This window comes from Sapajus apella, unplaced genomic scaffold, assembly GCF_009761245.1.
Source record: "Sapajus apella isolate SASKATOON/1434 unplaced genomic scaffold, GSC_monkey_1.0 scaffold92, whole genome shotgun sequence".
In the NCBI taxonomy this organism is placed as follows: domain Eukaryota; kingdom Metazoa; phylum Chordata; class Mammalia; order Primates; family Cebidae; genus Sapajus; species Sapajus apella.
In genome coordinates, this window is record NW_022437032.1 from 2038392 (window position 1) to 2061870 (window position 23479).

Genomic DNA, 23479 nt, shown 5'->3' on the forward strand with positions numbered 1-23479 from the left:
CTGCACCCAGCTGGAGATCTTTCTTTCTAGAAATTTACCACTCATAAAAATAAAAATAGAAAAAAAATATCATTTTTAATATAACTATTTTTTAGGGAAAGGAAAACAGAATCATGTAAGTCTTAACAGTGCATTCAACACATAAAGATGTAACACTTCACAGAAATCCCACGGGCTCCTGCAGGGTTTAAATAATTGCAAGGAATATCTAAGACATCTGTCATGCCCTAAATAGGAAAAGATTCTTATACATATTAATTCAGCTGTATGTCAAGAAATTGAATATTTGAAGTGCTGGTGTATTTTTATAAAGTGAGTGGGTAGAGTACTGCATTCATGTGTCCACAAAGCAGGTAGGCAGATGAAACCATAAAGGTGGTAGATAGAAATATATAGATGCAGATTTCTGCTTCGTCAATATTAATAACACCTTGCACTTGAAAATGCGTTCCTCCTCCAAACTAATCACCTACATTGTTTGATTTACTCCACCTCATGTCTTTCTTTGGACCATTAGATTTGTAAGAACATCTTTTTTGGAATAATGTCAGGCTTAGAGAAATGCTATGAGCTTTAATAATGGGTAAATGAAAGGTCTAAATGAGGAGGCGTTCATGAAATCAGAGAGTTTTTTTAATTAATTACATTCAATCTAGTAAGTCTAACAAAACCTGTTGAAATGTACTATTGGAGATGGAAAGAGGTTGATCTGTGATGGTAGTTACAAAGCAGAAAACCAAAAGTCCTTGATCTGAAATTCTTCCCTGAGTATTAAAAGGCTAATACTGATTTGCTCTTTAAAGAAAGATTTTTTTTCTTTTTGAGATGGAGTTTTCGCTCTTGTTGCCCAGGCTGGAGTGCAACATGACATGATCACGGCTCACTGCAACCTCCGCCTCCCAGGTTCCTTCCTCAGCCTCCCAAGTAGCTGGGATTACAGGTGTGCGCCACAGTGCCCTGCTAATTTTGTATTTTTAGTAGAGATGGAGTTTCCCCATGTTGGTCAGGCTGGTCTCAAACTCCCAACTTCAGGTGATCCACCATCCTCAGTCTCCCAAAGTGCTGGGATGACAGGCTTGAGCCACCGCTCCTGGCCATTAAAGAAAGATTTCTGGGCTAGGCTCTGTGGCTCAGGCCTATAATCCCAGCTCTTAGGGAGGCAGAGGCAGGAGGATAGCTTGAGCCCAGGAGTTCGAGACCTGCCTGAGTAATATAGTGAGACCCCATTCTCCACAAAAAGGAAAAAAACAAAAAGACAAAACAAAAAAAAAAGATTTCTGAAGGAAGCATTGATGTGCTCAATTCCTGTCTCTACCAATGACCTGCATTCCTTTCTACCCTACAAGGGTCTCTGTAGTCATCCAGCACTTTTCAGTTATTGGTGGTCATAACGACGACAGCTACTGTTTATTTATTGTGTGCTAGGCAGCTTGCATGCAGTATCTCATTTATTAATAGAGCACCCTAGGAAACAAACGCTCTCTCTGCCCCATGATGGACATGAGGACACAGAGACTCATGCGTATTTATGGGATTTTTCCATGGTCTCAGAGCTGGTAAGCGGGAGAGCCAGAATTCCAAGTCCGTTTTTTGTGTAGTTGTCATTTTGTCGATTCTGAAGCTCACCCTTTGACTCGTGTTATTGCTGCTTCCTGTGCTTCTGCAGCTGGTATTCTCAAAAGGGACATGAAAGTAAGACAACCACATGCTCCATTTTTGTGATTTCTTTAGTAACATGTTCTACGGAAATACCATTTGATGCATTGAGCTGTTGCACTTACCTAAAATGACAATAAGGCAAAGGAGAAGAAAATTAATATATGGCAGGCCAGGCATGGTGGCTCACACCTGTAATCCCAGCCCTTTGGGAGGCTGGGGCGAGTGGATCACTTGAGGTCAGGAGTTCAAGACCAGCCTGACCAACATGGTGAAATCCCGTCTCTACTAAAAATACAAAAAATTAGCTGGGCATGGTGGCACACACCTGTAATACCAGCTACTCAAGAGGCTGAGGCAGGAGAATGCTTGAATCTGGGAGGCAGAGGTTGCAGTGAGCTGAGATCGTGCCACTGCACTCCAGCCTGGGTGACAGAGCAAGACTCCATCTCAAAAAAAGAAAAAAAAAAAAGGAAAGAAAATTAATATATGGCTTACTTAAAGCTTAGACATAGGTTTTCTAAAAATACTTGTTGCTGAAACAAAATTTACCATGGCTGGGGAATTTTGGCTGACTAGTCCAATTCCATTTCAAGTGAGCATCTTGGTAAAATACTAAGTTCAGATCCATTACCTTTGTTGATCCTAGAAATTTCCAGTAGATCCCATTTCTCAGATTTGTACTCATGAGACTGGTCTGGTAAACAGTATTGCAGATGTACTCACTGTATATTAAAATTTTACAAAATATTCTTTTTCTTTTAAATCTCAATTGTGTTTGAATTATATTGCTATCAAAGTACATTAACCTTCCTTTCAAAGAAACGTGAACTGACCACCAAACATTTTTGCTAGTATTTTGAATAGCTAAGTGATATACATTGGAGGTGGTTCAAACATTCCTCAGACTGTCAAGCTATAGGAATGCAGAACACGATGATAGAAATAAAAAATGATTTCATTAATATACAAGGCGTGGATGTCACAAGTAGATTCCACCTCAACACTGCAGGCTGAATGGCCTGAGATGCTTCACCTTTGACTTCCATGAATAAAAATTAACTCCATGAGGAAGGTTGCTCAGTGTCACACTGGAAAATCTCTGAAATTACTTCATAGTCTTTAAATTGTTCTTCAAAGTATTAACTATTCTCTGGAAGAATTTTAGTCTCTTTAAACAGTAACTTTGCTATTTTTGACAGCTGGAAAAAAATAAGCTTCTGTGTTTATGGTTCCTTTGAATACAAAGTTCAACATGAATTATCCTGATTTATCTCTGCAAAGAAAAAAGAAGGGATAGAAGAAAAGGAGGGAAGTGAGGGAAAGAGAAAGAAAAACAGAAGAAAAGAAGGGAAGTGAAGGAGACAGAGAGAAAGGGAAGAAGGAAGGAAAGAAGAAAAGAAAAGGAAACAAGGAAGGAAGGAAGGAAAAGGAAGGAAGAGAAAGGAAGGGAGGAAAGAAGAAATGAGAAGGAAGCAAGGGAGGAAGGGAGGGAGGTTGGGAGAGAGAGAGGGAGGGAACAATTGTTAATAATAACTGCTATTACAGAAGTGACTTCAGATGGACTTAATAAGATTCTAAGTCTAAATCTGACCTTCAGTCACCTTTGCATACATACATTTTTTTTTAAGAAGTTTAACTTCTTTGCAGTAACCTCCCTGACAGCCTAGAGGTCTGTTTTCATGATGTCAGCTGAGATCTGCTGCTGTCAACATAGCCTCTGATTCAATCCCAATTCATCTCCAAGGACTCTCAGAGAAATGGGGGGAAAGAAAGCAAACTGAAACCTTAAATTGGCAGAGTCCCTAATGAATGCCAAACTGAAGCAACTAAGGGGAAGTTTAAAATTCCTCTCTCCTGGGGGGAAGTGAGGGGACTTTATTCCTAGAAAGTGGTGGACCGGTCATGCATGATTCTTCATGTCCATTCCGTTTTTGTCTAAAAAGCCATTTTGTGCATTTGTTTGTCGCTCAACATTCCCCAGAGGCTGACAGATGTGATCCAAAGTCATAGTCTATAGGCACTTGGGAATGTCCTTGAGTAGGAAGCACTCTTACGACACAGCCTGAATTTGGAGGCTAAATGAAATCCCTGCGTATCCAAAGCTCTGGGTGTGATGGGAAGGCTAACAGAGCTGTTTGTGAGGAGGAAAGAAATAACCAAGAGTTTGTGTTTTTTTCTAAACCTTCTCAAGCAAGACTGGCCTTTGTAGAACAATGCACAAGACACAGAGGAAGGAAAAACCCACTTTCCATGTAGATAGATCTAAATTTTGTAAAGAAAACAGTCTGATCTTTGTTTGCCATTGGGTTGAAAACCTTAGCAAAACCCACACAATGACATTCCTCAGTACATGGAGCTTCCAGATACCACCTCTTTCACACCAAGCAGTATATTAGAAAGAGCAGTGTGTCTGTAATCCCAGGACTTTGGGAGGCCAAGGCTGGAGGATCACTTGAGCCTAGGAGCTCAAGACCAGCCTGGGCAACATAGTAAGACTCCAACTCTACAAAAAAAAAAAAAAAAAAAATTTAATAGCTGGGCCAGGCACAGTGGCTCGCACCTGTAATCCTAGCACTTTGAGAGGCTAAAGCAGGCGGATCACTTGAGGTCTGGAGTCCAAGACCAGCCTGGCCAACATGGTGAAACCCCATGTCTACTAAACATACAAAAATTAGCTGGGCGTGGTGGCAGGTACCCGTAGTCCCCAGCTACTCAGGAGGCTGAGGCAGGAGAATTGCTTGAACCTGGGAGGCAGAGGCTGCAGTGAGCTGAGATCATGCCACTGCACACCAGCTTGGGCAACAGAGTAAGACGCCGTCTCAAAAGAAAAAAATAACTGGACATGGTGGTGTGCACCTGTAGTCCTATCTATTTGGGAGGCAGAGGCAGGAGGATTGTTTGAGCCACAGAGGTTGAGGCTGCAGTTAATGATGATTGTGCTACTGTATTCCAGACTGAGTGACAGAGTGAGACCCTGTCTCTTAAAAATAATAATAGCAAAAATAAAGAAGAGCACAGTTGACTCCTGATGAGGGGTCATCCCATAAACATCCGTATTTGAGTTTGGTCATTCTCCATCTCATCCAAACTTTCATCATTTTGTTTAATCTAACATTAAGCAACTTCATACAGTGAATGCTCAATACACGTTTATTGATTGGGTGGTGCCACCTACCTTCTGGGAGCAGCATGGGGAGGTAGTTAAGAGTCTGGAATACAGAGTCATTGCCTGCTGTCCAATACTGGCACTTAAACTGCTAGTTCTATGGTGATGCTAGTATCTTTGAGCTTCCCTTTCCTTCCCTGAGAAATAATGTAATTCCTGTATCATAAGGTTCTGACATAATGAATAAATGAAATAATGCAAGTTATTATCTCATTTAGCACCAAGCCCGGCACTTAGTAAGCACTCCACTACAAATTATCCTTCATAAATAATAATTTGTATTATCTCTAAAGTGAACATCATAGCTCAGATAACAAAAATACATAATACTAATCAGTCAAAAGGTGTTTTCTGCCTTCCGTGTGGCTGTTCTTAGCGCGTGTGTTGTGGATTCTTACTGCCTGCCAAGAGAACAGCCAAGGCCGTAAATAACAGGGGAATCTAGAGTCTCCTCTTTGCCCCACCTTGCTGAAACCCTCTTCGCTATACTCCTCCCATAGCTAGGAAGAAAAGACATTACACAGTGACCAAATATGTGGGAATTTGACCTGAGTCGATATTGTTGATAAGAACTGAGCATTTTATTACCAGATTTCTTAGGTGTCAAGCACTAAGCATAGGACATTACTAAATGCACCGTTAAAACCACAGGCCCCAGCACGAGTCTGAACTTGTATATGGCCAACTTGCTGAGAGCAGTGGTGCTCAAATTCAAACAACCCTCGGTACCACCTGGAGAGCTTATTAAAATGCAGACTGTTGAGGCCCCGCCCCTCAAAGTTTCTGATTCACTAGATCCAGAGTGGGTCTCCAGCGTTTGCCTTTCTAACAAGTTCCCAGGTGGTGCTGAAGCTGCTGCTCCTGGAATCATATTTCTAGAATCATTAGCATAGAGTGTGGAGTTTGAGTCAAGGCCAGCCCCATTCATCCGTGTCACTGGTGTTGCTGGCTATAGAGGGTGCTAAAGGGTGGAAAATGAAATACTCAACAAAACTGGTAACTCTGAAAATGAAATACTCAACAAAACTGGTAACTCTGAAAATGAAATACTCAACAAAACTGGTAACTCTGAAAATGAAAAACTCAACAAAACTGGTAACTCTGAAAATGAAATACTCAACAAAACTGGTAACTCTGAAAATGAAATACTCAACAAAACTGATAACTGTCAAGGAGGAAAAAAAAAAAAAAAAGCAATAAAACACCCAAAACCTAAATATTCCCAGTGGAAGGCTACTCATGGGTCAATTGTTCATTCAGGCATTCATTTAATGTGTTCAACCAACTCCGGCTTCCAACGTTAATTGGAACCATCATCATTTGTCTCAAATTGCCTAATTCCAGGATTTAGTACTTTTGTTATTATTTTTGGAGGCCAACACTTGAATTTAATTAGATCTGGTTACAAATTGCGTGGAAATCTCTATATCCCGTGAGTAATATGTTTCCAGTTGGTCTTCCATTTGTCTTGATCCCAAACCTCAATGATAAATGACTGGGATCATCCATTTCAGAACTTTCTTGCATTCTCCATGTTACTGTACTTGTGGTGGCTGAAGGCCATTGTCTGTTTGTTATTTTAGTCAGTGAAAGGGGATGGAGGGATCACCCACTCAGAAGAAATAAATGGGAAAGACTCCAGCTACCAAGTAAGTGACCTTGAACTCAGTTTGGTGGTGGGATTCACTGCTGTATTCTCACTGCTTCACAGTCTAATTTTCAATAAAATTCTCAGCCACAGCCAACTCATTTAACATCTCAGGATTAAGCACCTACCGTATACCGAGAACTATGTTGAGATCTGCAGACACAAGCCTGAGCAAGCTAGAGGTCCTCAGCTATATTCAATCAAAAAGTTTTCACACGTGTGCTTCCCTCTTTTCTGAGTTAAAAATTTCTTCTCACCCTTCACTTTTGCCATAAATGTCACCTCCTCAAAAAGACCTTCCATGTCCACCTCTCATAACTACATCTTATTGTTTTATTTCACTGCATCATTGCAAATTGTAATAATTTATTTATCTCCCCTGCCCTTTCTCATGTCTACTTGGAATGTCTGTGGAGCAAGAAATCTCCTTCTATTTCTCTATCATCTTACACAATGTCTGGCAAGTACTAGAATCTATGTCTTGAACAGAATAGTTAAAGATATTGGGGGGAGGTCACACAGTTTACTTTCATTATTTTCTTTATTCTAAAGAAACATAGCTATGACATGTTTATAACTACATTTGTTCCTTTTTTAAATGGGATCATGTAACTGTACTCTTTTTTTAACTTAAAAATACACTTCCACACACAAAAAAATGGCGTCAAATATTCTTCTAGTAGTTTTGTCAATACAGAGAAATGGCTACAAGAATGAGTGGTAGATTCAAACTGTCTGGTTTAAATCCTGGCTCAGCCATTTTTTTTATTTATTTTTATTTTTTAGCTGTGTGACTTAGGCAAAGTGCCAAATCTGCCAGTGCCTTAACTTCCTCATCTATATAGAGGGGCTATGAAAAGTACTGCCTCGTAGGATTGTCATACTTAGATGAATCAATACATGTAAAACACTTAGATCATTTCTGGTACAGAAGGCTCAATACATGTCAGCTACTATATTAGTCAGCATGGGCTGTCATAACAAAATGCCGTAGGTGGTTGCTTAAACAGCAGAAATGTATTTTCTCTAAGTTCTTGTAGCTGGAACAGATAGGATTAAGGAGTAACCAAATCAGCAGGGTTTGGTTCCTGGTGAGGGCTCTCTTCCTGGCTTGTAAACGGCCACCTTCTTGCTTATGTGTCCTTACAAGGCAGAGAAAGAAGAATAAGCTCGCCAATATCTCTTCCAATAAGGACACTAATCCTACTGGATCAGGGCCCCACCCTATGCCTTTGTTTAACCTCAATTACTTCCTATTCCAAATATAATCACATTGGGAGTTAGGGATTCAACATATGTGTTGGGGTGGGAGCACAATTCTATTGCTAACAGTATCTATTTGTCACTATTACTATTATGCTGCTGATGGGGAATTTCCAGCTTATAATGTTGCCCACCCATATCACATACACAAATGGACCGCAATTACTGTAAATAAGTTATGATATTTTTATTTCCATAATAATGGGCTTATTCTACATTTTAAACAGGAAATATATTGCTATGTACTATACTCGTTTTGTTTCTTAAGTTATGACTATACCTGACCCCCAAACTAATTCCCTAGACAACTTTGGAACCAAAATTCCCAAAGATTATTATTTAAAAACAGGATACAATTATTTTATTCAAAAAGAAAAGCTTAAATATGATGGTACATTTTGTCTGGAATTTTACAGTGACGCAATTATGCCAATAATCTCGGTGATTCTAAAATTGGAATGACGTCCATACAAATCCAAATAAGCTGGAAACATATTCTATTTATACCCGCCTAGGAGTGTTTTGAGAATCCAGTTGGGAATTTTACTTTCCAGAGCCTTGGATTCAGACTTGAGAACATTGGCGTGTCCTTTCCATTTTTAGCTGATTTAATCCTCACAGCACCATAAGGTGTCATGTCTTTTATTGCTCCCGTACAGATGAGGAAACTGAGAGGTCAGTATCTTCGGTCACACAGCAAGGTTATGATGGAATTCGAATCAAACCGGGTCCCTCTCACTACAGCCACTGAGCTCTTAGCCACTCACTGCATCTTAAACTTTTCTACACAACAAAAACAGTTAACAAGGCATTTGAACTGGGATCTCTGGTTTCTGGCCTTTCTGAAGAGCGCTGCGGTGAGAGTTTCTGTTTCATTCTAAGGAGAGTATCTGCTCTGGGCTATCTATTGTACTTGGACATGCATATCTTAGCATTTACTGCAACTCCGACAGCTGGGCTCTGCTAGAAGTATTCAGGGCATGTATTGCAGAAGAGCTTCTCAAGGTACACTGGATGTCTGCTGCTGCTTCAAGGATTTCTGTCCTCTGAAGAGCACCTGTGGAGGCCTTCTGGACTGGGGAGTCTCTGCTGTTTATCTTCCCACTTATTTCTAAGGGGTGTACATGATTCACTGGTGTGAAAGGAAAGCTCTCCATCAAAGCTGCTACCTTGTTTTCTTTATTCTAAAGAATAAAGGAAAAGTTCTTGTTAGAACTTTTTACCTGGGGACAGTACATAACTTCCTGAATCAGGCTTATACGCCTGTATCTGGTGGGTCAATTGTATTTGCCAGTTGTTTACCACAATCGGGGCTTTAAAACTTTTGAAGTCAATATTTAAAACTTAACATGACGTGTGTGGTGGCTCATGCCTGTAATCCCAGCACTTTGAGAGGCCAAGGCAGGTGGATCATCTGAGGTCACGAGTTCGAGACCAGCCTGACCAACATAGAGAAACCCCGTCTCTGCTAAAAATACAAAATTAGCCAGGTGTGGTGACGCATGCCTGTTGTCCTAGCTACTCAGGAGGCTGAGGCAGGAGAATCTTTTGAACCTGGGAGGTAGAGGTTGCAACGAGCCGAAATCACGCCATTGCACTCCAGCCTGGGCAACGAAAGCGAAACTCCATCCTAAAAAAAAAAAAGAAAAAAAAAAAAACTTGACATATTTTGCATTTTTAAAAATTTAATTTCAGGGTCCTCTTGGTAAACACAAGCGCTCTGACCACACTGGGGCTGCAGGCCTACGTGGTGTCTCTTGGCTGGATTGCAACAACTGTTGCCCTTTGGACAGGGCATGTAACACTCAGTCTCCCTTACTCTAAATTTTCTCCCCAACATCAAAGCCAGCCTTGCTTGAACTGGTGCTTTCCCTACACTAGAGAAATATTTCTTTGGACTGTTGTTGCTTTTGCAGCTGGAGAAATCAGATATCCAAATGATTATTCTTACCCCAGCCTGCATTTACTAGAATGTTGGATTTTACAGCCTCATCTCATCAAATTATTGGAACCATGTGGGCTTGTAAACCTTTCATTTTGACAAAAAAAAAAAAAGGATATACATCCAAAACCAATAAAATAATAATCTCTTTTGCCACCATTTCATGAAGCAAAAGGACAATTTCACACCAAAAATTAGGATAGATCATGGAGAAAAGAAGGGGCATCCCCGCATCCCCCAAAAAAAAACTCACATGTGGCTGCAAGTGGGAGTAGCCCCCTCAAAGCTGGCTGAAACATAAAAGGGTTTCAGGAACAGCTAGATCTAGAAGGAGCACAGCATACTATCAGTGCCTGGTCTTTCTCTCTCTCTCTCTTGACCTCTCAGCTGTGCTTTTCTTTGTGTTGGCTTCCTTTTCAGAAAGATTTTCCCTAGAAATATTGGTGATTCTGGAAGCTCCAGTCTTACATCTTCACAGCTTCAAATCTAACAGAAAGGGAACCAGCCTCTCTCTTGATTATTTCAGCAAAGCTCTGAGATCAGCTTCAGTGTTACCTGCATTAGGCTCTGCTGAGCCAGTCACAGCAGGCCAATCACATGCAACACTCTGATCATCCAGGCCTAAGTCACATGCTCTTGTCTAGAGGTGGAAGTAGTTTGCCTGGACCACTTGGAGTAGATGAGGAAGAAGGATGGTTCCTCAAGGAAAAGCCAAGTTCTGGTACCAGAATAAGGGACAAAGAGAGCTTTTCTGGGATAGCATAAAATTTATTAATGGATTGTCAGATAACTAAATAAATGTCCCCACCATGACTTCATAAGTGCACATTGTTCTTTTTTCACTTCCATTTCACCTAGGAATTATGAAAACGTAGATACCACCCAACATTTGAACATCTCCGTTTTAACATATTTATTCCCTTGCAACTAAGAGTTGTCTTGCAGCCACTAAAAATGTGCTTTGTTTGAAACTGCTGTAGACATCAGACTCCACAGAAAAGACTATCACACCGCCAGAGCCAGAACTAACAGGAACACCCCAGAAGGGCAAAGACGGCTCCTCGAAGGACAAGAAGTCAGCAGCCGAGATGAACAAGCAGAAGAGCAACAAGCAGGAAGCCAAAGAACCAGCCCAGTGCACAGAGCAGGCCACGGTGGACACGAACTCACTGCAGAACGGGGACAAGCTCCAAAAGAGACCTGAGAAGCGGCAGCAGTCCCTTGGGGGCTTCTTTAAGGGCCTGGTATGTGGATTTTTTTTTTTTTTTTTTTGCCTCTTCTTTCTGGGCTCTCTCCTTCCCAAGAAGGTTAAATCCTTCTCCATTTACAAGCTGAGACCTCAAGCAAGTTATTGTCCCTCTGAACCAGAGTTTTTATCTGTGTATGAAGGATGGTGTCTAACTCATAGACTTTACCAAATAGTTATGTGAGATACTGCATGTAGTCACCTAGCACAGTGCCTGAGACCTAGGCAGCAATCAGCAGCATCATCACCATCATCATCTTTGTTCAGTGTCTTATGGGTAGCTCTGGTAATTATTTGTTGAATAAGTGAATGGATGGAGAATTAATGCATTATTAGCTTATTTTATTTGCATTATATTATACCAATTTGAAGTGTCAAAAAAATTAGACAAATCAAATTAAACACACTTTATGTTGTGAGCAAGGAACAATTCATACATTGGACAGCACTCAAAACCAAAAGGGGTTCAGAGCACACGGCCCAGTGACTTGAGCCGTAAGCTTTTATAAGCCAAGCATGGAAGCAAAGTAGAAAATTTATCTGATTGGGTACAATGAGGCTTTTGCCTTATTTGGCCATGATGTGATGAGGTGTCTGCCTTATTAGGGAATGGTCTAATTAATTGGTTGCTAGTGATTGGCTAAAGCTCAGCTATTTGTGCTTGGCTACAAGCTGGCTATTTGTTACAAAAAAGTATACTCGTAAAGTAGGTTTGGGTTTGTTTACTTACTAAGTGTGGTTGCAATTTGTTACATAGATACCGAGTAAAGAGACTGCCTCAGGCTAAAAGCCTCCTGCTTGTTTAATTTAATTTAACAGGGTTATAAATGCACAATTGTATTACTTCATGGACTATAGAATCAAGGGCTGCTAGATGCAGGGAACTTTTTTTACTGCTTGCAATTTTAGGCAGACTGGTGAGGAAGTGTTTTAGATTTGCTTATTTTACTTTCCTCTGCAAAATCGAAGCTCGTCTTCACCACTGAACTCCTAGCTCGATGAGGGTAGGGCACCGCCTTTCAGGTTCAAGGCTGTGTCTCAAGCACTTGAAATAGAACCACGTAAACAGCAGGTGCTTGATAAACAAAGGAATGAATGGATGAGATTAAAATAATAGATACTAAAATATGAAATATAAAGTTGGAATACATTACTTGAAATTGTTACCCTTTGATAAAACATTGTACTCAACTTTAACCATACTTACAATTTCTACTTGCATGTTTAAAAAACACCTTCTTTATGGATGGAGACACTGAAACTAGGTATCTACTAATAATTTGATTTACATATGGAAACCACTGAAATTTCTTCCCTTCCTTCCTTTTCTCCCTTCTCCCTTCTTTCATTTTTCTTCCGAAAATATTTATTGAGCATTCCATCTAAAGCACCCTCACACTCATAGTTTCTCTCTCCTTATTCCACAAGATGTGATGGTTCTTTGTTAGCTTCTTCTTTCTGGATGTAGTGCAGTCTTCAAACTAATCATGCAGCCCTTGCCATGGTTTCACTGATGTGAGAGTGTCAATGCTGATGTAAAGCAAGAATGCCGGTTTGTAGCCCTGAGAGAAATACTTCACCCACCTAGGCGAGGCTCTATTGGATTTGCTAACACAAGTCTTCTCAAAATGTTCTGTGCACATGAATCACCCAGGGATCGATTAACACACATTCTGATTGAGTGGTTCTGAGGCCCCACCTGGGATTCCACAAAGCTCCTGATTGAGGCTACAAAAGCGGCTGATCTGGAGACCACCCTTTGAGTAGCAAGTTGCTAATGGGCCGGAAAAGAAAATGTTGGGGAAAATATTTGGGTTTCTTTTAGTTTACATTTTTTAACCCATGATTTATTCATTCGTTTGAAATGAACACCACCCAGGGAATGATTTTACATTGTGGCTTCTAATTATTCTAATGGAAGCCAACCTCCACAGTAGGTAGGAAGGCCGAAAAAGGAAGATGGTATGGGGAAGTTCAGATGATTTCTAATAATCTGGTCATTCATTTAACAAATATTTGTAGAATATTTAGAATCCTTGCACTGAGCTAGACCAGGGGTATTAAAAACACAGCTCCTGTTTTTGTAAATAAAGTTTTATTTGAACACTGCCACGTTCCTTCGTTTACATGTTATCTGTGGCTGCTTTCGCACAAAAACATGAGGGTTGACTAGTTGCATGATGACGGTTGACTTGTTGGATTGACTAGCTGACTAGACTGCATGGCTCATAAGGCTTAAAATATTTACCATATGGCCCTTTGTAGAAAACATGTGCCAAGCCTTGAACTAGGCACGAGGGGTGGTATACTCAGAAAAGAAAGGGTACAGGGTACCTGACCTTAGGGGTTCATATTCTAAGGGGAAGCATGGAGCTAAAAAGTCTTCATAGATAAGTAGAAAAAACAAAATTATTAAAACTATAAAGTTAAAAGTACAGGAGGCTGAGGCAGGAGAATCGCTTGAACCTGGGAGGCGGAAGTTGCAATGAATCATGATCGTGCCACTGCACTCCAGCCTGGGTGACGGAACGAGACTCTGTCTCAAAAAAAAAAAAAAAAAATAGAAGATGGATGTTAGACAAAAAATTAGATAATAAGATCATTTCAGAGAGTGGTATGTTCTGACAGAAAATAAAACAGGATAATGAACCTAGGTGGTAACTGGGGAGGGGCCAAAGTGAGATAATTGGTTGGGGTTTCTGCACCCCAGGTGCTAAGTGCATTCTAAGAATGAACTCGCTTTATCTTGGGAACAACCCTCTGAGATAAGTTTGTCATTTCCATTTTAAAGAAAAAGAAACCAAAGCACAGAGATAAGTAATTTGTCCAAGATTTCACTAAGCTAGAAAGTCACGTAACTGGGCATTGAACCAGGGCGTCTGATTGGAGACCATTCTCTTATCCACCACTGAAGAATGAGCTATATTAATTTAGCACAGCACCTAGCACAGAGTAAGTGCTACATAAGTGGCCATTGTTGCTGTTGAAATTACAGATCTTCGACAGGCAGCAACATCTTTCTGTTTTTCTCCAGGGACCAAAGCGGATGTTGGATGCTCAAGTGCAAACAGACCCAGTATCCATCGGACCAGTTGGCAAATCCAAGTAAACACCACGGATCCCACCAGGTTCTCCTGCCAACAAGATGTGTTCTCCTTACTCCATCTCCTCCCCAAACACGTTTTATGTATATATTCTTCTGATGGCCAGCAAGCGAAATTCTGCCTAGAAATTAAGCCCGAGCTGTTGTATATTGAGGTGTATTATTTACGTCTCTGGTCCAGTCTTTTCTGGCAAATAACTGGAAAGATGGTTTAGCAGGTCACCTAGTTAGGTCGGAAGAGTCGATGATCACCAAGCAGGAAAGGGAGGGGACAGAGGAATGCATTAGGGTTAAGTGATGAAAATGGTGGTGGTGGCCAGGAGTGGTTGCTCGCGCCTGTAATCCCAGCACTTTGGGAGGCCGAGACAGGTGGATCACTTGAGGTCAGGAGTTCAAGACCAGCCTGTCCAACATTATGAAACCCCGTCTCTACTAAAAAGACAAAAATTAGCCAGATATGGTGGCACACACCTGTAATCCCAGCTACTCGGGAGGCTGAAGCATAAGAATCGCTTGTACCCGGGAGTTGGAGGTTGCAGTGAGCCAAGATTGTGCCACTGCACTCCAGCCTGGGCAACAGAGCAAGACTCTGTCTCAAAAAAAAAAAAAAAAAAAAAAAAAAAAAAAAAAATGGCAGTGGCAAGTAAGTTGTAGAAGAGAAATGCTGTGAGAAGGAATTAAGCATTGTAGCAAACACATGCTCATCCTCTAAGCTTGAAGAGGGGAGATGAAAATCCGTTTGTTTAAATTCACATCTCAAGGAGGGAGAACCCAGGCGTGCTGGGCGGTTGCCAGTTTCCTAGAATGGAATGTGTGGGGTATGAAAAATGAATGGATAAGCGTTGTTTTTCACAGGGTCCTTGTAAGTTATTGATGAGAGGGAAAAGATTGACTGGGGAGGGCTTAAAATGATTTGGGAAAACAATTGCTTTTGAGGCCCAACGTCAAGGGCAAAGACTACAACTTAAAAAAACAAATAAAAAAAAAAAACAAATAAAATTGCACGGTTATTTTGCAACACAAGGGGGCAGCAAGGTCCCCATTTTTATCCTGTATTCTGTATCCCTAACAAAGATGTGGTCTCTGCTATCTTACATTATTAATGTTTCTCAGATGGCTGAGGGGCTCGCTTCATCTGTTCTGTCTGACACTCATCTCAAGTGTGTCTGTCATTCCTAATGTTCTCAGGATGTGCTCTGATAAAACCCTCCCTATAACCTCAGTTAATAAAAATTTACAGAAGATTTATTCAAATACCTGAGTTGTTTTTAATACCTGTACAAAGAAGTAAATAGGATCCTGAGTCTATTAAAATGTAATTCAAAGTAGCATATGATTGACTGACAGTCATGTAAACTGTATCTTTCTCTGATTTAATAAACAGTACATTTACTTCTAAAGTATCTTTTAATTTCCAATTTTCAAAGCAGTCCCACTGCATATCCGAGATGTTCTACCTTCTACAGTAGAAAATCCATACTATTCCTCCATTTTCTTTTTTGGAAGATAATTCTCTCCCAGATCCTCCCCAATTTCCTTGTATATGGGCACACACACACAAATGTGTGCACATGTTTGCAGGTACACACACATGCATGTATAGAAAAGGGCTGTCTTGCCGCTATGGTGGCTCACACCTGTAATCCCAGCATTTTGGGGGGCCAAGGCAGGCAGATCACAAGGTCAGGAGTTGGAGAGCAGCCTGACCAACATGGTGAAACCCCATCTCTACTAAAAATACAAAAATTAGCCAGGTGTGGTGGTGCATGCCTGTAATCCCAGCTACTCAGGAGGCTGAGGCAGGAGAATCACTTGAACCCAGGAGGCGGAGGTTGAAGTGAGCTGAGATCAGGCCACTGCACTCCAGCCTGGACAACAGAGCGAGACTCCGTCTCAAAAAAAAACAAATAAAAGCGCTGTCTTAGGCCAGGTTGCCTGGAGCAGAGCCTGAGATGGGGATTTGGACGCATAGGATATACTGGGAGTGGGCTCCCAGGGAAAGGGGTAATAGAAAAAGAAGAGGGCAAGAAAGGAGTTGGGCAAGGTTGGTTTCAGCTGGAACATGAATTGCACCACCCAGATAGTTTGACCTTGAGGCAAGGGGGCCAGCCTTTGAACCCCTGTAGGTGAGTTCTGGGCTGCCCTGGGAGGTGGGAGGATGAGCAGGCTGCCCCCCTTGAGCTGCGAAGCTGGTTGCCTAAGTAACTGGAGGATGAGTGCATTGACAGTGTCCACTACAGACACAGGCATATATGTTCAGATATGTATTTATACCCATATTCACATACATGTGCACATACTCATGTGTATGAATATATATCATGCAGGAATAGATCCATGCACTCACACAGTCATACTTACATGCAAATAAACACATGTAACTAACACAGATCCACACATACACATTGGCTGAAACAAATCTATCTCTTAAGCAATTCATCACACATTGATCGGAAGTAAATATTGAATACACTCTCCTGATGTGGACCTATACTATAAGGACAAGTTTGCTGCTTATGCAAATTACACCATGGCTTTGGCAAATAGGCATTTGGAAAATGTGTTCAGAAAAATACAGTATCACTCAAAACCCCGATGTAAGTGAGGACAGGATCCCGTGCTGCTGGGGTCTGTGAGCTCCCAGTTCGGACTGGCTGAAGTCGTGTTTCAAATAAAGACCAGAGGTCTCTTCCTTGCAGCTGGCTTAGCATCTTCAAACCTCCTTACCATACCTCCAGAGTACTCACACCTGTGCCTCACCCAGTTGAGAACTATCTCATGCCACTTGGTATCAGAATGCTTAACTTGGAACAAAGCAGGAACACAGCACTTGGGGAAGCCTGTGATGGGAGGGTCCATCCTTGCCACGGGATGAGTCAAGGAAACCAGGCAGCTGCCATTCCTTTGTCTCCAAACACCAGGAGCTCCTGGGCTGCAGTCCATTGAGGAAGGTGATGGTATCATTTACAAGTTTCACCCCGCTGAGTACGGAGGCTTTTCGCCCAGATAAGAAATGCCCCTAGGCAGGAGTGAGAGAAGCAGACTGAGTAGCCAAGGCCAGTTCCTTAGCCAGTTACTAAGGCAGATGGAGCCCTCCCAAGCCCCCCACTCAAACAAAACAAAACAAAACAAAACAAAAAACGTTCTTTGCTGAGAATCTCTCTACAAAGTGTGCCAACAGTTTTTATAACTGATTTCTTCTTCTGGGCCAAAAAAGAGAATCGTCTTTTAATGGAATTGCTTTTATTTTTAAAGCAAGAAAGGCCAAAGAGAAGTAAAGCAAATGACTTATTGGGAGAACTCTAAATTCAGTTATAGCTTAAGAAACAAATTCACACTCTATTTTTTTTTCTGTGTGTGCGTTTGTGTTATTGTTGTTGTTGTGTTGAGATCCCATTCCCGATGCGTTTACAATAAATACTAATGTGCACCCCTTATGCTGAACTAGAGTGAAAAAGAGCAGAAACTCACCAGTGAACCCAAGAAAGCCTTTAGGACACAGATTCCCAGAAATGCCACTCAGAACAAGCAGTGGGGGACATAAGCAAAGCAAAAGTGGCACAGAAAAAATATTATCAAAAGGGAAAGAAGAATTCAGACCTGTGGGAGGGAGCAAAATGCCTTTATTATTATTTATTTACTTATTATTTATTTTTAGGTACGCAGGGAAGTATGTCTTCTCCCATGTCAAGAAGAATTGGCCTTTCCAGGAATGGAGCTATTGAGCTGAAATGGCTGCCACTGCGCGCGCGCACACACACACACACACACACACACACACACACACACACACCCCTCTCCCTTCCAGTTCCAGCTGACGGGTGACTTTCTGACTGGTATCCATAAAAGAATTCATTCAAAGCAGTTGTTCCCAGCAGCCCGTGTGGTCCTTCCTGAATTCATCGTCTTGGGGAAGGAGGCACATACCAAAATAGAAGCAAAAATGGGAAGAAAAAGAGGAAGTGTAATTCCTATGTTTCTGTTGTATGAATCCCCTTGCTTTTTAGACAAATTATCGGGGCTTTAAACACACACTCTCTCTCCTTCCTCTTCCCTCCTCCCTCCTCCCACTTCACACACGCACGAACACACACACACACACACACACACACACACACACACACTCTAGATTGTTCTTGTTTGTTTGCAAACAGTCCAGAAGCACTGAGGTCTCATTAAATTAGATTCCAAGTGTCTTTTAAAAAAAAATTAGATTTCAAGAAATCGAGAATCCGTATCCTTCCCCTTCTCAAAGCGCCTGGAAGGGCACAGATTTCTCCAATACGAATCTGACAATGTTATTTCTTATGTCAGATGATCCCAAGTAGATCTTATACCTTAAAAAAATAAAATCAGCTACACTACCTACCTTAAAGGGAAGGGAAAAAAACTGATTCCAGGTATTAACCAACCCAAGGTACAAACACAGGGGAAACTGGGGGATGTGCTCTGCAGCAATGTCAGATTACAGGCGCTGGTTTTAACCATCCTTTGAATGTCCCTCTTTAAGCCTTTTTAAAAGGCAATTTTGCACAGCGAGTAGAATTAGGCTTCTCCGTGGTCAAGATTTTGTTCACTCTATCAGTGCAAATGAAGTGGCCCCGGCCCGCTGGAAATTACAGTCTCCATTAGGAAGAAAAGAAATTACTTACCGAGCAGCAAATTCTCTAAATTTGTAATTCAGATCTTTAGCGCAGAATGCTGGTCAGGATCCAGCCCTTTGCATAAATTGGTTTTCTGGGGAGTTTAACCCCTTAGCCTCTGTTGCCCTTCTCTGGAAAGACATCCCCGCGACCCTCTCCATCTCCTGGCCCTTTAACTTGCCCCAGCAGAAGTTGCAGTCCACAATTTCACCGAAGTAGGGATAATCCATTATCCCACATTACCGTTTATAAAGTGCTCTGGGTACAATCTGTAATTTCAAGCTGTATTTCCCTCACTGAACTTAAGTGCTTCCTTTGTTACATTTCATTACCGGGGACTGACATGCACCTGTATAGATTTTTTTTTTTTTTTTTTTTTTGCCATTTTTTGTTTTGTTTTGTTTTTCCAAATGAGCCACTTCTTGACAAAATGGCCCCCAGCTGCACATCTGCTAATGACAGCCGCGGAAGGGCTGGTTTCTTACTCGATCTCCTCTCTCGGAAGCATGTTTTTGTCAAAATGCAGCCACGTGGGGGAGCTGCAGGACCTGGGGTTCTACAATACCCAGTCCTTTTTCCCTGCTTGCCTAACCAGGAAACTGGGCCACAGCAGCCTGACGATGTATTTGATTAACTTCTAGAAAGCAGTCAAGCTTAATGAGGAGAACTAGATGGAGAAAGCTGAACTGGGCAAGTCAGTTGCCTTCTACTATTCTCAGCCCTCCAAACAAAGATAAGGTTGGTTGGATTGTATTTCCATTCTTATCTGCTCCATCTTGGAAGAAGCTCAAGGAAGGCTGTGTGATTGCCAAACGTTTAGGTTGGTGTCGTTGGCAATGCATTTAAATAACCCTTACTGGCCCATCCTGCTCCACGGAGCAGCCTTAACTCTCATCCTCTCCACTCCCAACTAGAGAGCAAGTGACTTCAACTCTGAATGTCCTCCTTCAACAATCGATTAGTAATAGAGCCTACGTGTGGGGTTGCTGCCAACATGCAGTGAGATGGTGCACACCAAACATTCAGTCCAGTGGCTGGCACGTTGTAAGCACTTAGTAAATGCAGGCTATTTTATCATGGGGGACTTTTAGCACCAAGTAACAGAAAGCCCCCACCTGAATTGGCAGATAATCGTCATCATAAGGGTGTTTATGATTCCGTGTCATTGGTGTTCTATAACATCTTTGGCTTTGATTCTCTGAGACTGTGTCCCAGCTAACGACGATAATAAGGAAATGTATCGTTTCCTGTAACTGGTGTCCAGTCTCACAGCCTGGCTCTGATTCTCTGACACTCTGTTCTGCCATGTTCCATGGGTCGACTTCATCCTAAAACTGTTCCAAAGGATGGCTGCAGTTCCAGGCCAAGGGATGATGAGAATACCATAATCAGTTTTCATGGCTCATTTTGGTGAAATCGTTAGTGAGAAGGCAATACGCCGATGCAGTCGACAGAAAACAATGATGAGATCAGTGGTTTGAAGGCTAACCTTTCCCCAAACTAATTATGCCCCTTCAGTTTAGATCCATGGGATTTGTGTCATGACAGTCCTCACCTTCCAAAGCAGGGCCACTAGACTGTGAACTTATCAAGATCTGGGCCTTCTTGTCTTGCTCAATCATCGTTCTATTGTTGGTGTCTAGCACAATGCCTGGACCTGGGAGGTACTCAACAAATAATGGTTGAAAGGTTAAATTGATAAACAAATATTCTGTGGCCACACCCGTGATGGATCGCCTTATCCTCTAGCGTGAGTTTGTTTTAGCTCCGAATACCTGATCATGCTAACCAGACATCCACTCTTCCCAGGTGATCAGCCCAGTGGTTCTAAAAGTACAGTCCCAGGACCAGCAGGCTCAGCGTCACCTGAGAACCTATTAGGAATGCAAACTCTCAAGCCCCACTTTGTGCCCGCAGAATCAAAAACTCTTGGGGTGGGACCCAGTAACCTGTGGTTTAGCAACCCCTCAGGTGGTTCCAAAGAAGGAGAAAATTGGAAAACCATTGGTCTAGGTAGAGCTACCACTTCACAGAATATCAACAGGGTGTTTGGTCCAAAGCTGGCCCTGAAGATGCATGGATAATAAGAGCTAACATTGGACCTCACTAGATGCCAGGTATTGTGTGTCACATCACTTAACCTTGACAGATGAGGAAACTAAGGCTCAGAGAGAAAAAAAAAACTTAGCCCAAGAACACAGATGGCAGAGCCAAGGTTGAAATCCATCCTAAGCACACAAAGGCTTGCTTTCATGTCTGTGGGAGAGACAGGCAGGCAGAAGACAATAATATAACATAAGAGAAGCAAACGCAGGATGTTGTGGGACTCAGGGGAAGGCACTGGTGCAAGACCACAGGGGGTAGAGGTCGGCCACTTTGGGGAGGTGACAGCTAACTCACAAAGAATGAATAAGCGTTGGACAAAAGGGCTCCCAGAAGAACAGCAAGTACAAAAGCCTGGAGTCCACAGAGAGAATGGCAGGTAGCTTAGCATGGCTGAAGGGAGACTGTGGGGAGAATGGATAAGAAGATGGAAGCTGGGGACGCACCAGGGACCATCAGGGACTTGGAGTAAAGAGTCCATAGTAGGAAGTTTAAATTGTCTCTTGAGGGCAATGGGGAGCCATGGAAGATATTTGAGCTGGAGGGTGACATAGGTTTATATTTTGGCTGCAGGGAGGATCTAATACTCTAATACCAAAGCAATTCAACTCATATTTACTGGGTGGCCTGAGCTGTCTTTTAGATATTTATTATACTGTGTCATCATTTTTATTAAGCTTCTTTGAAAATTGTAAGAAAGAGAGAAAACCTCTAAATGGCTTTGACACTTAAAAGGACACTTAAATGATTATTTTTCTTTTTCTTTTTTTTCTTTTCTTTTCTTTTTTTTTTTTTTTTTTTGCGATATAGTCTCACTTTGTCACCCAGTGCAGTGTCACTGAAGTGTCACTGAAGTGCAGTGGCAGGATCTCGGCTCACAGCAATCTCCGCCTCACGGGTTCAAGCGATTCCCCTGTCTCAGCCTCCTGAGTAGCTGGGACTACAGGTGCGTGCCACCACGCCTGGCTAAATTTTTTTGTATTTTTAGTAGAGACGGGGTTTCTTCGTGTTAACCAGGATGGTTTCGATCTCCTAACCTCGAGATCCACCCGCCTCGGCCTCCCAAAATGCTGGGATTACAGGTGTGATCCACCGCGCCCAGCCTGAAATGGTAATTTCCAAGTGTTGTAAACGTGAACTTAGAATTTGGCCTCGTCTTTCACCCAGATGATTCACACCCATGATCCAAGGCCGTCTTGAGCAAATTACTTTTTCTCAGAGCCTTAGTTTCTCTGTGGAATGGGAATGCCAACAGCACTTGTCTCAGAAAATTGCTGAGAATAAACGAGACACGTATTTATGGCACGTAGGCGCGGTGTCTGGCAGGTGAAGAGTGCTGGGTTAGCTTACTGATGAGGACGCAGATGACCTCGGCCTGAGATAGAACATCTGTGTTCACTTTCACGGACTCAAGGCCACCCAGCCTTTGGGACATCCTTAAATTTTGTCCCAGCTTCTCCTCATCCTCATAAGCAGTTGGCTGGCTGGCTTATCTAAAAAAAGGAAAGGAAGGAGGAGAGAGAGCAAAGAAAAATGTTCATTTTCCCGGCTGTTCATCCCATTTTAAAGTCAGGTCCACCCTTGGCTGTCCTTGGCCGCATGGTGGCATCTACCTATAACGTTGGCCAGGTCGCCATGGAAGCAGGTGCTGTGTCTGCCTTGCCCCATCGTCTTCAGCCCACCTGAGTTTACCTGCATCACTGACAGCTTCCCACCCAGAACTCCTGGTTCTTTGCTTTTCCTCTCGGTGGCTTTCTCCAGGGGCTGTAGGGGCTTATTTAGCCCACCTGCAGGGAATTTTGAAAAACCTGAAATTTTATGTCCCCAAGGGCAACCCTCAATCAATGACAGATGAGAGATGGCAGGCAAACATCTCAGCTGCCCCATCTCTCAGTGGGACATTGCTGAGGGGTCGTCTTCATGTTCTCTCAAGGGTCCTCAGCAAGACCGAGCCACCGTCACCCACAGCAGTAACATACTTGTGAGCACACCGCCACACACACATTTGTGCTTCCTGGGGTCACTTCCCAAATAAACTACTGGCACCCAAATTCTTGTCTCAGGGTCTGCGTCTTAGGTTAAAAACATCTGTGTCTTCGGGTTTTCTCGGGAGCATCTACCCCATGACGAGTAGCTGAATAGAAGGACATTAATATGGGCACTAGTTTAAAGGTTTTGGAAGAGTTTCAGAGACAAACATAGGGCATGAGGCCCACCCAGAGATTAGAAATAGAAGAAACAGAACTGCCACTAGAGACAGACAGCCAAAGGGAAGAGGCGATGTCACTGGAGCCAGGGAACTGGGCAACCTGTGGGACGTAGAACCCCATATGGACTGGCACGAGGCTGCTTGCGGGTAGCGGGAACCAGGTGGGGGCTGTGTGAAGCAGTACCTTTTTGCTGACTGGAGGGAGGAGGCAGGAAAAATAGGTGTCAGTGCCTCCCACTGGCTCAACCTAACCAGAAGCCAGTTGGCAATGGAACCTGGGAAATGCAGTTTGAAGAGAAGCTTGGAAAAAAGAGTAAACAGACAAACACCTAGCAGAGTTGGAGGTTCTACTTTAAGAGGAGAAAAATGGGGAGGGGAGAGAAGGAGGGGGGAGGGGAGGGGAGAAGGGGAGGAGAGGGGAGGGGAGGGGAGGGGAGGGGAGGGGAGGGGAGGGAAGGGAAGGGAAGGGAAGGGAAGGGAAGGGAAGGGAAGGGAAG

The 23479-nt window shown here is 42.5% G+C and overlaps 1 protein-coding gene and 4 long non-coding RNA genes across 15 annotated transcripts in view; 2 read left to right on the forward strand and 3 right to left on the reverse strand.

Annotated features, from left to right (window-relative positions):
* BCAS1 (breast carcinoma amplified sequence 1) overlaps positions 1–15427 on the forward strand; it is a 118273-nt gene extending 102846 nt beyond the window's left edge. For 6 of the 11 annotated variants that reach the window (XM_032255954.1, XM_032255958.1, XM_032255955.1 and 3 more), the window contains 3 exons: positions 6409–6474; positions 10659–10922; positions 13959–15427. In XM_032255954.1, the coding sequence (XP_032111845.1) occupies positions 6409–6474; positions 10659–10922; positions 13959–14033 (405 nt within the window). In that variant the 3' untranslated portion in view covers positions 14034–15427. The remainder of the gene's footprint in view (positions 1–6408; positions 6475–10658; positions 10923–13958) is intronic. The other 5 variants (XM_032255956.1, XM_032255962.1, XM_032255960.1 and 2 more) reach the window with 2 other exon arrangements.
* LOC116535149 lies at positions 7901–10660 on the reverse strand. Its single transcript, XR_004262062.1, has 2 exons — positions 10234–10660; positions 7901–8913 (listed from the first exon to the last, which is right to left on the reverse strand). It is a non-coding gene; the product is annotated as an uncharacterized LOC116535149 (long non-coding RNA).
* A 2395-nt stretch (positions 15428–17822) lies between the features above and the next one.
* LOC116535148 lies at positions 17823–19218 on the reverse strand. The gene is made up of 2 exons (XR_004262061.1): positions 18680–19218; positions 17823–17933 (listed from the first exon to the last, which is right to left on the reverse strand). It is a non-coding gene; the product is annotated as an uncharacterized LOC116535148 (long non-coding RNA).
* A 2458-nt stretch (positions 19219–21676) lies between these two features.
* On the forward strand, positions 21677–22824 carry LOC116535151. Its single transcript, XR_004262064.1, has 2 exons — positions 21677–21719; positions 22707–22824. It is a non-coding gene; the product is annotated as an uncharacterized LOC116535151 (long non-coding RNA).
* LOC116535150 overlaps positions 21799–23479 on the reverse strand; it is a 17166-nt gene continuing 15485 nt past the window's right edge. Inside the window, exon 3 of the long non-coding RNA XR_004262063.1 lies at positions 21799–22266. This is a non-coding gene — a long non-coding RNA (uncharacterized LOC116535150). The remainder of the gene's footprint in view (positions 22267–23479) is intronic.